Source organism: Phoxinus phoxinus (assembly GCF_949152265.1).
Source record: "Phoxinus phoxinus genome assembly, chromosome: 4".
NCBI classification, from domain to species: Eukaryota; Metazoa; Chordata; class Actinopteri; order Cypriniformes; family Leuciscidae; genus Phoxinus; species Phoxinus phoxinus.
The window spans coordinates 30,054,076-30,066,311 of NC_136879.1; the positions used below are offsets into that span (position 1 = coordinate 30,054,076).

The 12,236-nt window shown below is 39.0% G+C and overlaps 1 protein-coding gene across 1 annotated transcript in view; it reads left to right on the top strand.

The window, feature by feature from the left end:
- LOC306997520 (uncharacterized protein) overlaps positions 1 to 12,236 on the top strand; it is a gene marked incomplete at its 5' end in the record, with an annotated part of 39,072 nt that overhangs the window by 5,395 nt on the left and 21,441 nt on the right. Inside the window, 21 exons of the mRNA XM_079610823.1 lie at positions 1,636 to 1,785; positions 1,865 to 2,044; positions 2,129 to 2,245; positions 2,348 to 2,497; positions 2,586 to 2,738; positions 2,845 to 3,060; positions 3,605 to 3,749; positions 3,829 to 4,040; positions 4,715 to 4,933; positions 5,439 to 5,530; positions 5,623 to 5,722; positions 6,814 to 6,975; positions 7,058 to 7,245; positions 8,245 to 8,353; positions 8,432 to 8,582; positions 8,659 to 8,798; positions 8,877 to 9,061; positions 9,109 to 9,237; positions 10,251 to 10,387; positions 10,681 to 10,797; positions 12,058 to 12,142. Of these exons, the coding sequence (XP_079466949.1) occupies positions 1,636 to 1,785; positions 1,865 to 2,044; positions 2,129 to 2,245; positions 2,348 to 2,497; positions 2,586 to 2,738; positions 2,845 to 3,060; positions 3,605 to 3,749; positions 3,829 to 4,040; positions 4,715 to 4,933; positions 5,439 to 5,530; positions 5,623 to 5,722; positions 6,814 to 6,975; positions 7,058 to 7,245; positions 8,245 to 8,353; positions 8,432 to 8,582; positions 8,659 to 8,798; positions 8,877 to 9,061; positions 9,109 to 9,237; positions 10,251 to 10,387; positions 10,681 to 10,797; positions 12,058 to 12,142 (3,137 nt within the window). The remainder of the gene's footprint in view (positions 1 to 1,635; positions 1,786 to 1,864; positions 2,045 to 2,128; positions 2,246 to 2,347; positions 2,498 to 2,585; positions 2,739 to 2,844; positions 3,061 to 3,604; positions 3,750 to 3,828; positions 4,041 to 4,714; positions 4,934 to 5,438; positions 5,531 to 5,622; positions 5,723 to 6,813; positions 6,976 to 7,057; positions 7,246 to 8,244; positions 8,354 to 8,431; positions 8,583 to 8,658; positions 8,799 to 8,876; positions 9,062 to 9,108; positions 9,238 to 10,250; positions 10,388 to 10,680; positions 10,798 to 12,057; positions 12,143 to 12,236) is intronic.

Consider the following 12,236-nt stretch of genomic DNA (forward strand, 5'->3'; position numbering starts at 1 on the left):
TTAATTGTTAACAATAACACATATTCAATTTCATATTTTATTGGTATATACAGGGTGCGATTTGCCGGGGTGGTGGAGGGGGGTGGAGGGGGGGGGGGGGGGGGATTGCGTGGGATTTCCCCCTTTCTGGTCAATGTTTCCCTACCTCTGCTTAATTAATTTTATCCCTGGTGGGGATCAATTTATCATCCCCTCAAAGTGATCATAGTGCTACTACACTAGTGGCGAGACGGATCACAAAACTTATCACGGATCCGTGGTTTGATTAAAGTCAATTTTATTTTAAAATGATTACTCACTCACTCTTGAGTGTTTGGCACGAGTGATTTCAATGTAGAGGTCCTGCGGCGCGGTGTTTAGCGCGGCACGGTAGATGCAAGCCTAATTCGCGCATCCAGCATCGTGATGTAAAGTTAACGTTATTGCATGATCACAGTTCATATGTATGGGGAAAGATAAGCTATTAGAGTAAAAATATTGCGTTAGGCTGCTTCATGAGTTAATAAGAAAAAAGATTTTACAATTCCTGCAAATGCAGTGATGAAGTTCATGTTCTCATGATTAATTTTTATGAATACATTTTTATTAAAACATCCCCCCCTCTGTTTTTTTCACAAATCGCACCCTGGGTATATATATTGGTTTATTATAATGTGTATATATATATTGTCACAGGATGCAGATATTGTATATCTACACCAACGTAAATTTTTTTAAATATTTAAATGTATCAAAATTAATACTTTCAGTAAAGATTTATAACAAATTAATGCTATTCTTGTGACCTTTCTATTCATCAGAGTCCTGCCAATATAAGATGGTTTCCACAAAAATATTAAGCAGCGCAACTGGTTTCAACCAATGATAATAAAAATAAATGTTTTTTTGAGCAGCTAATCAGCATATTAGAATTAATTCTGAAGGATCATGTGACACTGAACACCGAGTAATAGCACACTATGAGTAATGATGCTGAAAATTCAACTTTACCATCACAGGAATAATTTACACATTTATTCAAATAGGAACCAGTTATTTTAAATTGTAATAATTGTTAACAATATCAATGTTTCAACTGTATTTTGATCAAATAAATGCAGCCTTGGTGAGCATAAGAGACTTTTTTCAAAAACATTAAAAAGACCACAAACTTTTGAACGGTAGTGTTAGTATATTTGTACATTAAAACACTTAATAATTTATAACACTGTTAAATGCTATTAGCAAATTTCAATTTTTAATTTTCAAATTACAATTTTCCTTTGACAATATAAATTTTAAAATTTCAATTTTCAATTTTTAAATTTTTAGCCATCTCATTTTTCATTATTTACATTATAATGTTGTGATACCCTTTTTAAAATGTTTTATTTTCAATTTATTTAGACAAAAAAGTATAAAATAGTATATATTTTAATATTAACCATAACTAATATTAAATAATATTAATATTTAATGTCACACCATATACATGTATTGAAGTGTATTTTGTCTTGTGACACTGGCAGATTTTTTCCTATCCTTAAAACAATTGAAAAAAAAAAAAAAAAAATCTGACTGCTTCACTAAACAAAATGCACTTTTCATTAGAGAAACCACACCTCAGTATTATGCAGTGCTGGTCTTTGTTTACAGGAACAAAACATGCCACCCAGTTCCCCTGCCCACGAGGCTATTACAACCCCGAGCCGATGACCCACAGCCTGGACAGCTGCTTACCCTGTCCTCCAGGCCACTACTGTGAGAAAGAGCGTCTGTCTGCTGTGTCTGGGAAATGTAAAGCTGGTTAGTACATCACCTGAATGAGACTATTTTCAATATATTAAACTCATTTTGAATTGTAACCAATGACTTCATCACACAGGATGGTTCTGTGTATCTGCTGCCTGGAACGCTCAGCCCTTTGACCTGGACAACTACACTAACGCTAACTGCCTATGCCCTGCTTCCTCCACTGGGGGCAGATGCCAGGAGGGGTTTTACTGTCCATCAGGGACTTCTGAGCCTCAACCTTGCCCTCCAGGAGCTTTCTGCAATGCAACCGGTGCGTAATCGCCAGGTACAAAGCAATGAATTACCTGTGTGCTTTTGCAAACCGGTTTGCTTATAACCTGACCTTCTGAAACAGGTCTAGCCCTGCCGAGTGGACCGTGCTCTCCTGGGTATTACTGCACGAGAGAAGCCACTTCCTCCAGGCCTATAGATGGCATTACAGGAAACATCTGCCCTCCCGGGACTTACTGTGGTAAGTATTGGGTTATTCAGATGTAGATTTATGTCACTTAAACCAGCCTTAGTTGAGATTCTCGAATGCATTTTAGTTATGAATATCTATCGTTTTCCCCAGACGATGGCTCCAGTGCACCACAGCCATGTCCAGCGGGGACTTTCTCCTCAGCAGCGGGCCTTGTAAGCAAGGACAAGTGTCAGGCCTGTAGAGCAGGATACTACTGTGCTACCGTGGGCCTTCAGGCTCCTACTGCCCCCTGCAGGGAGGGTGAGAACAACTATCACTGCACTAATCTCAGACTAGTAAAGTGCAGTTTAAACAATTTCTACATCTTGTCCTTGTCCTTTTTCGGTAGGTTACTGGTGCCCGCCTGGTCAGACAGATGACCTAGCTCTTCCATGTCTGGTCGGTCATTACTGTCCCCCAGGAAGCCCTGTCCCAATTTTTTGTCCCACTGGGACATATCAGGACAAGCAGAAGCAGGCGAACTGTACAATCTGTGAATCAGGCAAGCTGCAGTTATCTAAAGCAAACTGTGACACACTCCCACATTTCTATTTCTGAAATTCATACTGAAGCTTGTATCCTGTTTTTTTATTTTTCTCCTACACCAGGTTTTTATTGCGATGCGACATTTGGGGCTGCAAATATGTCTGTCCTGCAGCCTTGTCCAAAGGGACATTACTGTCCTGAAGGAGCTGGTATTGCCAAACAATTTCCATGCCCTGCCGGCACCTATAACCCCCGTGAGCTCATGGACAGTCAAAGTGACTGTCTGTTGTGTCCGTCAGGACATTACTGTCCAGGTGTTGGACTTGAAGTACCTACAGGTGAGACTGATGACATTTCAGTGAACATTCTGAAACAAATGCCCCATATTATTGCTTTACAAGCCCTGTGTTCAAATGCTTATTTGTAGGACTGTGTTTGGCTGGTTTCTGGTGCAGAGGGGGCTCCTATTCACCCAGTCCTGTGGATGGCTCTACAGGGGCCCCATGCCCAGCTGGTCATTACTGTCCTAAAGGTGTTTTAAAAATCTCAGCTACCAGAATGAGCCTTTATCAGTCCTGTCTTATGAGAAATTTGCTACAGTTGTTATCACTAAATAACATATTTTAAAATACTACAAGTAAATTCTACAACATTATATACACAGTATGAAAAATTGACTTTTATTTTGAGATTTGCTAAATATGGTGTCCAATGAATCTACATGTACACATACTATTTGCTGTTTATCTAATTCTGTTTAATTAAATGTCACAGCATGAGAGGAACTTATGAACATGTTATACTGATATGATATCTGAACTACTGATGTTTTACTGATTTCATTCATAAAAGTGTTTTAAAGGTCTCCCTGTGTTGCTACAGGCACTGCCAGTCCTATGCCCTGTCCGGTGGGAACGTGGTCTAATAGTACAGGACTAAGGAGTGCTGAGGAGTGCCAATCATGCCCTGGAGGGTTTTACTGTGCCTCTACCGGTCTGAAAGAACCCAGTGGACTCTGCTCAGATGGGTATGTGCACAACAATATGCACAGTACAATTGCAACACAGATTCCCAGTTTAACCTATGGTGTCATATGTCCCCAAAAGGTTTTATTGTGCTGAGAAAGCGGAGACAACCACACCCACTGATGGGGTCTCCGGCCACATCTGTCCAGTGGGTCACTACTGTCCTCCAGGAACCACTCACCCTGTTCCATGTGATCCTGGGACTTTTGTAACCGTCACTCAAGCCTCCCAGTGCTGGCCCTGCACAGCTGGCTGGTACTGTGTGGATGGAGCCCGGCTGCTGTGCCCAGCTGGTAGGTGCTTTGGTCTCTCGTTGGCTATGTTAGGAATGGAGTACTAGTGTACTGCTTACTGGATGCTGCACAGTATATACTGCCTACAGTTTAACAAAAGTATGTGAAACAGTATGCATTATGCAACTGTTCATGTTTTAAACGGTAGTGTGCTACATTTCTGTCCTCATCACATTGCTTATTTAATTCTTTGCGAGGCATCCAGTTATCAATTTGTAAATAATAATTGTTATTGTGCATTAATGTTTTATGTTAAAATAACTTGGCTATAAGATCAAATAATGATTAAAATAAATCTGTCTCTCTCTACAAAGCTGCTTTTACTTTTACTTTTACTTTCAGTTCCAGTTCTGCTTTTATACAAAATATTTACTATATTATACACTATACTATTTACAACAGAGATGGTAATAATAGTATGGTAGTATGCTATTCCGAACATATCCATTTTATGTTACTGCTAGAATAGTAATGAAAGTAGTGTCAATAGGTTACTTCCTAAGTATATGAAATAAACTCAATTAAATGATATACCTCCTAAGTCTAAGTCCAATAAACTTAATTCATTTGTAAACAGCACCACTCAGTGGAGAGAGACAATACACAAACATGCTGACTGAATTCATCCAAATCTAGCAATCATATTTAAGCTGTTATCTGTTGTCTGCCTGTAGGTTTCTATTGTCCTGAAGGAACAGGGTATGACTGGAGGCCTTGTCCAGCAGGGACATACAGTCCTGACTCTGGTTTGGGTGTTCTCTCTGAGTGTAGGGAATGTGATGGAGGACACTACTGCCCTCTTCTGAACTCCACCTCTGTCACAGGAGAATGCTCTGAGGGATATTACTGCGTGCATGGGAACATCTCACCTCAACCTCACACGCAGTCTGCAGGTAGCTGGGTTTTCATCCACGGATTTGGAGAATTTTAGATCATTTATGGTTATAACATAAAAAAAATTCTCAATGAAAGATGTGAATACAGTATTTTTTTATTTTTTTTATTCTATATATATATATATATAAAAAATGTCTGAAATAGTTTTTGAAAAAGCAACATCACTTTGTTTTTGCCTCATATGAAGACTTTATAAATATATAAAAATATATTTGATGATGTTTTTTTTTTCCCAAGGAGCAGGAGGACCTTGTCCTGTGGGTCACTTTTGCCCACAAGGCACCACTCAACCTCAGCCTTGTCCAGAGGGCACTTTCAGTAATAAAACCAAACTGATCAAAGTGGTAAGAGGAATTTCTCTATTTATAACAGCATGAGACCACACAAGTCATTTTGTCCTATTACATCTATAAGGTCCATGGATACCCTTCTCTTATAGGAAGAGTGTTTGTTATGTTCTGCTGGTCATTATTGTGACATATCTGGGCTGACTTCACCCAGCGGAGAATGCTGGGAAGGTTTTTACTGCAAACAGGGAGCCGTACTCCCCAACAGCCCAATCAACGATCACAGAGGAGGACCGTGTCCGACAGGTAAATGACAGATCCCCAATTCAGGGAAGATTAAAAACACCCACCTTCCCCTCACACCGGCCCACCTCATCCTGTTATCCGCTCCCGCGCAGGTTATTTTTGCTCTAGAGGCTCCAGCGCTCCTCAAATCTGTCCAGAAGGATCCATCAGCAGTAGAGAGCGACAGGACAGCTGCAGCCTGTGTCCCCAGGGGTAGATACACTTATACATACAAAAATGGTTAACATTTAAAGGTGAAGTGTATCTGTTTTTTTCCCCCCAATTTTAAATGACTTTCTACTATCCCAGATTGTGCAGAGCCATCAGCCCACATTATTTCAACGTAAATGATCACGTTTCACTTTTATAATTCATGGTGAAAACTACGTCATTACCCATGATTCTGCAAAAAACAACCATGGCTTTATTTTTCTCCATCGTTTTTATTTCAGCTGTGTTGTTCGCAATGCTTCATGGGATTGTAGTTATTTCCCTCATTAAACCCATTAAGTGCACAGTCTTGTACCTTTGTCAGGTTTTTAAATACTTTTAAGCTTCAAATCTAAGTTTGTAATGTTGTGAATGACCTCGTAGCTGGTTGATCTGGTTCATGGCTTATAACTCTTTAATGAAGACATTTTTAAAATCCCTATGGGAAAATTAATCAAGGCCACTGGAAAAGCAAAGTTGCACTGTTGTGAGTTTGGGGGCAGGGCTATTTGTTTGATCGCCCAATAGCAGACAGTGTAGTGTTCATGAAGCCTGTCATTCATTTTGCACTCTGTTTGGTGGAGCTAATGCCGCAAAAATGACATACTTTACCATCAAAGTAAATTCATTGTAAAGTAAATATCTCTTTTCACTTACAGTTACTACTGTCCTGCCTATGGTTCCTCTTCTGAGGGCATTGAATGCCCAGTAGGCCATTTTTGCCCTACGGGTACCCATCTACAAAATCAGCACCCCTGTCCAGCAGGGACTATTAATCCATATACAAGGATGACCAGCCGTGAAGACTGTTTTCCCTGCCCTCCAGGTACCATTTCTACAAGCGACTGCACTCCTATCGAGTTATTTCTCAGAGTTGCGTATCTCTTATTCTCAGAGGATCACGCTGCCCTATTTCTTCACAGCATTTGCGTAATACCATTTTCAGTTGCAGCCCCTTATGCTTCTGTCAGCGCCTGTCAAATCTCAGCTGTGAAATTTCCTACAAACTTTCCACCCGGTAGGTTTCTTCTGCAAGTCTCGTGGACAGAGTGCAGTGTCTGGACCGTGTGCAGCTGGACACTTTTGTCTCTCAGGAGCCGTGTCCCCCACACCCGTGGATGGAGGGACAGGTGGTAAATGTCCTCAAGGACACTACTGTCCCGTAGGGTCCTCATCCCCAGAGCCTTGTCCACCAGGCCGCTATAGCAACAGCAGCCAGAACACTAAGCTGTCTGACTGTCTGCCCTGCCCTCCAGGTCAGTGCTCCTCTTTTTGGAGACTTCAGACTTCCTTTTAGATCACTTTGTTTCTACTGATTTGTGGACTTTTTCTTTGTAGGATCTGCTTGTTCCAGTAGGGGTCTCTCCTCCCCTTCTCATGTTTGCCAGATAGGCTACTACTGCCCACATGGTCAAAATTCCAGCCAGCCTGCCGACTACATCTGCTCACCTGGACATATGTGTCCACCTGGCAGACCTACCCAGATCCCCTGCCCCCTTGGGACTTTCCAGAGCCTCCAGGGGCAGGTCAGTTGAGAGAGAGGCAGGATTGTTTAATGCCACCTTAAAATTTGTACCATAAAAAGGTTGCTTCTCTTTAGCATTACCATTAGTGTTGTTCTTAAGTTAAACTAAAATAAAAACTGTTGAAAGTATTAAAAATCATTAATTGAAATGAAGCTGAAATAAAATAAAACATAAATATTAGATGAAAAACTAGAAATTTTTAATGAAAATGAGAAATGTTGCTTTGGCAACTAACTGAAATAAAGTAAATTTAAGTTGAAAAAGTAAAATTATTACAACTAAAACTGAATTGAAAATAAATTAAAATCGAAATCGAAATGACGAAAGCACATAAAATTACTGAAACAAAATAAAATAAATAATTCAATAATGTTAATAAATACGATAATAGTATTTAAATAATACTAAAACGAAACTGATTTCCAACACATCTCAAACGATGTATTGTGTTTAACAGCATTCTATAGTGGAAATTATGTTTATGTAAAATTAAAATGAGCAATGTTTGAGTAAAATGATAGACTACGTATTTATTATATAGCAAATTTTTATAGCATGGTATGTATCCAAATGCACACAATTAAATAATATTTTTCACATAATAAAAAAAACCCCAGCTTGATTAAAATGACGCATAGTAAAAATATTAATTTTACAAGTGATATTTACCTTGATTTTTCTTTGTTCACCACGTCTCATATTTTCTTGATCAGGTTTTTTACTGAAACATTTCTTCTTTCTTCAAGTTTTTTTATAATAACAAAAAAAAACATGAATATAGTTTTAAATATATAAATGCATCATCATTGATCGATGTGATTTCATATTTTAAGATTGAAACTATACATTTTTGGAGCAAATAAAACAATGAAATCTATATATAAAAATAAGTGATGAAGGCATGGTAAAAGTTACCTTTTTAATGTGATCTTAATATAACAAAAATAAACATAAAATGAAAGTTTAAAGATAAATACTTTATGTACTTCACATCCATAGGCAGAATGTTCTGTGTGTCCGGCTGGATATTTCTGTGCTGGTTCAGACACAGTAACAGAAGGAACCTCTATACCTGTGCCATGTCCTAGGGGATATTACTGCCCTCCAGGTACTGACAAAATTACTCTTGAGTACATGATGAGGACACCTGAACCCTTTTGTACTCTATAGTTTATATTTTGAACAGGCTCAGAGTTCGGAGTGAGCTTCCCCTGCCCTGTGGGCACTTTTAATGGCCAGTTAGGCCTGTCCAGGAAGGATCAGTGTGTCCCCTGCCCCCCTGGTAAATACTGCAGCACATCTGGCCTGGACACCCCTATGGGCAACTGTTCTCCAGGGTGAGTTTATTTCACTCAAATATCCTGTTGAATAATATAGGCCTGTTTTCTCATGCTAATGTCTTGGATTTTGCAGTTATGTTTGCAACCTGGGTGCCTCGCTCTCAGAGCCAGTTGGAGATTCCACGGGAGGAAGATGCACAGCTGGCTTCTATTGCCCACCGGGTGCCAGCCATATGGAGCCCTGTCCTCTGGGCACATTTGGCTCATTAGAAGGTTTTATTCCAGCATATGTAGCATGCTTGCGCTGTTCAATATGGATGAATGGAACTAACATTGTGGGTGTTTGAATAGGAGCAGCATCTGTAGTGATGTGTCAGTCGTGCACACCAGGACAGTACTGTGCAGAACCAGGGCTGAGTTCACCCTCTGGGTCCTGTAGTCCTGGATACTACTGTATTCAAGGATCACACACCCCTACGCCTCAGTACTACAACAACACAGGTCATTTTCTCCACTTACCGCTGTGTTTGATCATGGTAATGAGTCTAAGCATTGCAACAGTAATTAGTTTAATTTGTTTCAGATGACGGTGAAGAACCTGGGGCTTGTACAGCGGAAGATGTCCGTTCTCAGATTCAGTTCATTGGGGATGTCTGTCCTGCAGGGCACTACTGCCCGATTGGCAGTGCACGACCTGAACCCTGCCCACCAGGTAGAATTTGAACTAAAAATTAAAATTCTGACATCATTAACTCACTGACTTTCTTTTTTCTGTGGGACAAAAAGAAAGATGTTTAACATAATGTTCACACTGCTCTTTCTCATACAATACTGGAAAGGATATAGTGACAAGGAGTTTTCGAGCTCCAAAATGGAGGATTTTCTGTGAAAAAATTACCTTTATTTTGGTCTGTTCCTCACACAATGCTATCGTATAGTATCAGAGGACTTGGAATATAACACACAAGTAGTATGTACTAGTTTTATTGAGCTTTTTTGTCCTTTTTGGCTACGGACCACGATATGCTTTAATGCTTTCATATTCTATTGTTCAAAAAAATCAATACTTTTACTTAGAAAGGATGCATTAAATTAATCAAAAGTGACAGTTAAGAGATTTATGATGTTGCAAAATATTTCTATTTCTGTTTCAAATAAATGCTGTTCTTTTAACTTTCTATTCATCAAAAAAATCCTGAAAAAAAATATATATCAAAGGTTTCCACAAAAATATGCAATCTTTTCAACATTGATGACAATTATAAGAAATGCACCAAATTAGCATATTAGTAAAACTTATGCAGGATCATGTGACACTGAAGAATAAAATAATGGCTGCTGAAAATTCAGCTTTGATTTCACCTAAATAAATAATTATTACTGTTTTTATTAGATGTTTGATCAAATAAATATAGCCTTGGTGAGCACAAGAGACTTCTTTCAAAAACATTAAAAACATTTCACGTCAGTGTAGTGTAATTCAAAACATCTCCTTTTGTTTCCTCTGAAAAAAAGAGCAATGGCACGTAAATAAGGGCAATTTCCTTTTTTGGTTTAACTACTCCTTGGACTATGTAGCAAATCTTGTAATGTTTCTAAGAAACGTTACTATGTCACCTCCAGTTTGATTTACAGAAGAATAATCAACATCCAACATAACAGTATTTTGTCAGTATCTCTCTAATTGCGTTTAATCAAATTATCTCTGATTGTTCTATATTATAGGTTCATTCCTGGGCCAGCGTGGTGGTGTGTCTGAGGCAGAGTGTCATCCATGTACCCCTGGATTCTACTGTCCAGACTGGGGTCAGAGCTCTGCAGAGCTCCGCTGTCCTGAGGGCAGCTTTTGTCCGGCACGTTCTGTAACAGGACATCAACCTGGTAGGAAGCCACACTGACGAAGCAGAAATCCATGTTGTCCTCTGGGCATCAGTTAAACTGGGGTACTGGATGTACACAGTGCTGAGCAGGTTTAATAAATAGAGAGAGACACAGCGTCTGCTTCCTCCTTCCATTTATCTTAGTGACTTGCCACAGCATCTCTACAGGGTTGCCCTAGTGCTGTCTGAATTATTTAGTACTGTTGCCATAATATGTCTAGACATCATTTATTTTTATGCTGCCAGTCCCTTACCTTTATGATCTGTATTTTCAGACCGTCAGTGTCCTTCTGGTCACGCATGTCCGTATGGCAGCGTCAAGCCTGCCATCTGTTCGCCTGGTACTTATCAGCCTCGGCCGTCCCAGCCTTCCTGTCAACCATGCCCACCAGGTAAATATTATATGGGTGAGTCTTTCTGAGCCTGTTAAGGAATGTCTGGGTCATACTTCACCCTAATATCATAAAGAAAACAAATAAGTAAATGTATTTTATTAAGAAAAAATTAAGCCTACATTTATAATTTACCTTGACCTATCTTTGTATTATTTTTAGGATAATTACGCATGGTTTACCATACATTGTATAGTTATTCTGACTATCCTGATGTTTTACGTTACTGCAGGGTATTTTTTTTACATTACATTGAAACAATACTGTAACACAAACTTGAAATAAGCACATTTAAAATTTTTAAATCTTAATGGTCCTAAAAAAGGGCTTAATTTTCTTCAAGCTAAAATAAAAAAATTAATAAATACAATTAGATGGAGATTTTTGTTGTTGTTGTCAGATTCCCTGTATGTCAAGAAATGGAAGCATAAAAAAAGCAGACATTTAATGGTTATATTTACTATTCTCATTATCAATTATGATTTTCATTACAATAATACAGAATTTGTAAAAAAAAAATTTTTTTTCGATCTATATGGTCCAAATAACAAGTTTCAAAATTTAGATTCACGTGTGAAATATGACCTAGACATTTTCCTGACAGGTTTTTTGACTTTCAAGAAATGTCTGGGTCATATTTCTCCCCAAATTCATAAGAAAATTGTAAAATGTATTTCACAAAGGAAATTACGTATTGATATTATTTTCAGGACAATTTTTCCTCCCAATTTTCATTACCATGATGTTTTTCTTTAAATTAAAATCCAGCATATTTTTATTATAATATAATAATATTTTTAATATAATATAATAATATTATTATACGTAATATTTTTTTATTCTTCAACCAAGCGGATTACTATATGCTTTTTCTTCTACAAGGTTTATACTGTATGGAGGGTTGCGCCACCCCGCTTCCCTGCCCTCCGGGCACTGCGAATATGATTGAGGGGTTGCAATCACAGCTGGATTGCTCTCCATGTCCTCCTGGATTCTACTGTAACACCAGCGCACTAATCAGCCCCTCCGGACCCTGCTCCGCGGGTCAGTGCCACAGAGATTCCCATTAGAATCTGTCCTGGTGGTGTATATCTTAATTTTACATCTGGTTCTCCCTCCATAAAAGGTCATTTCTGCTCTTCTGGGGCCACAGAGCCTGCCCCAGTTTCTCAGATGTATGGAGATATATGTCCGGCAGGATATTACTGCCCTGAGCAGAGCAGTGCTCCGTTACCCTGTCCCGTTGGTTTTATTCTCCAGGACAAAGGGGCCACCTCCTCTAATGACTGCTCCCCTTGCCCTCCAAGCAGATACTGCATTGCACCAGGCTCCTCTCAGCCCTCAGGTTGGCAGATAATAAATATTACACCGTAAACCACAAAATAATTCAGCTGAATGATGATGAGAAGTGATGCATATGTTATTTTGCCCTTCTGCAG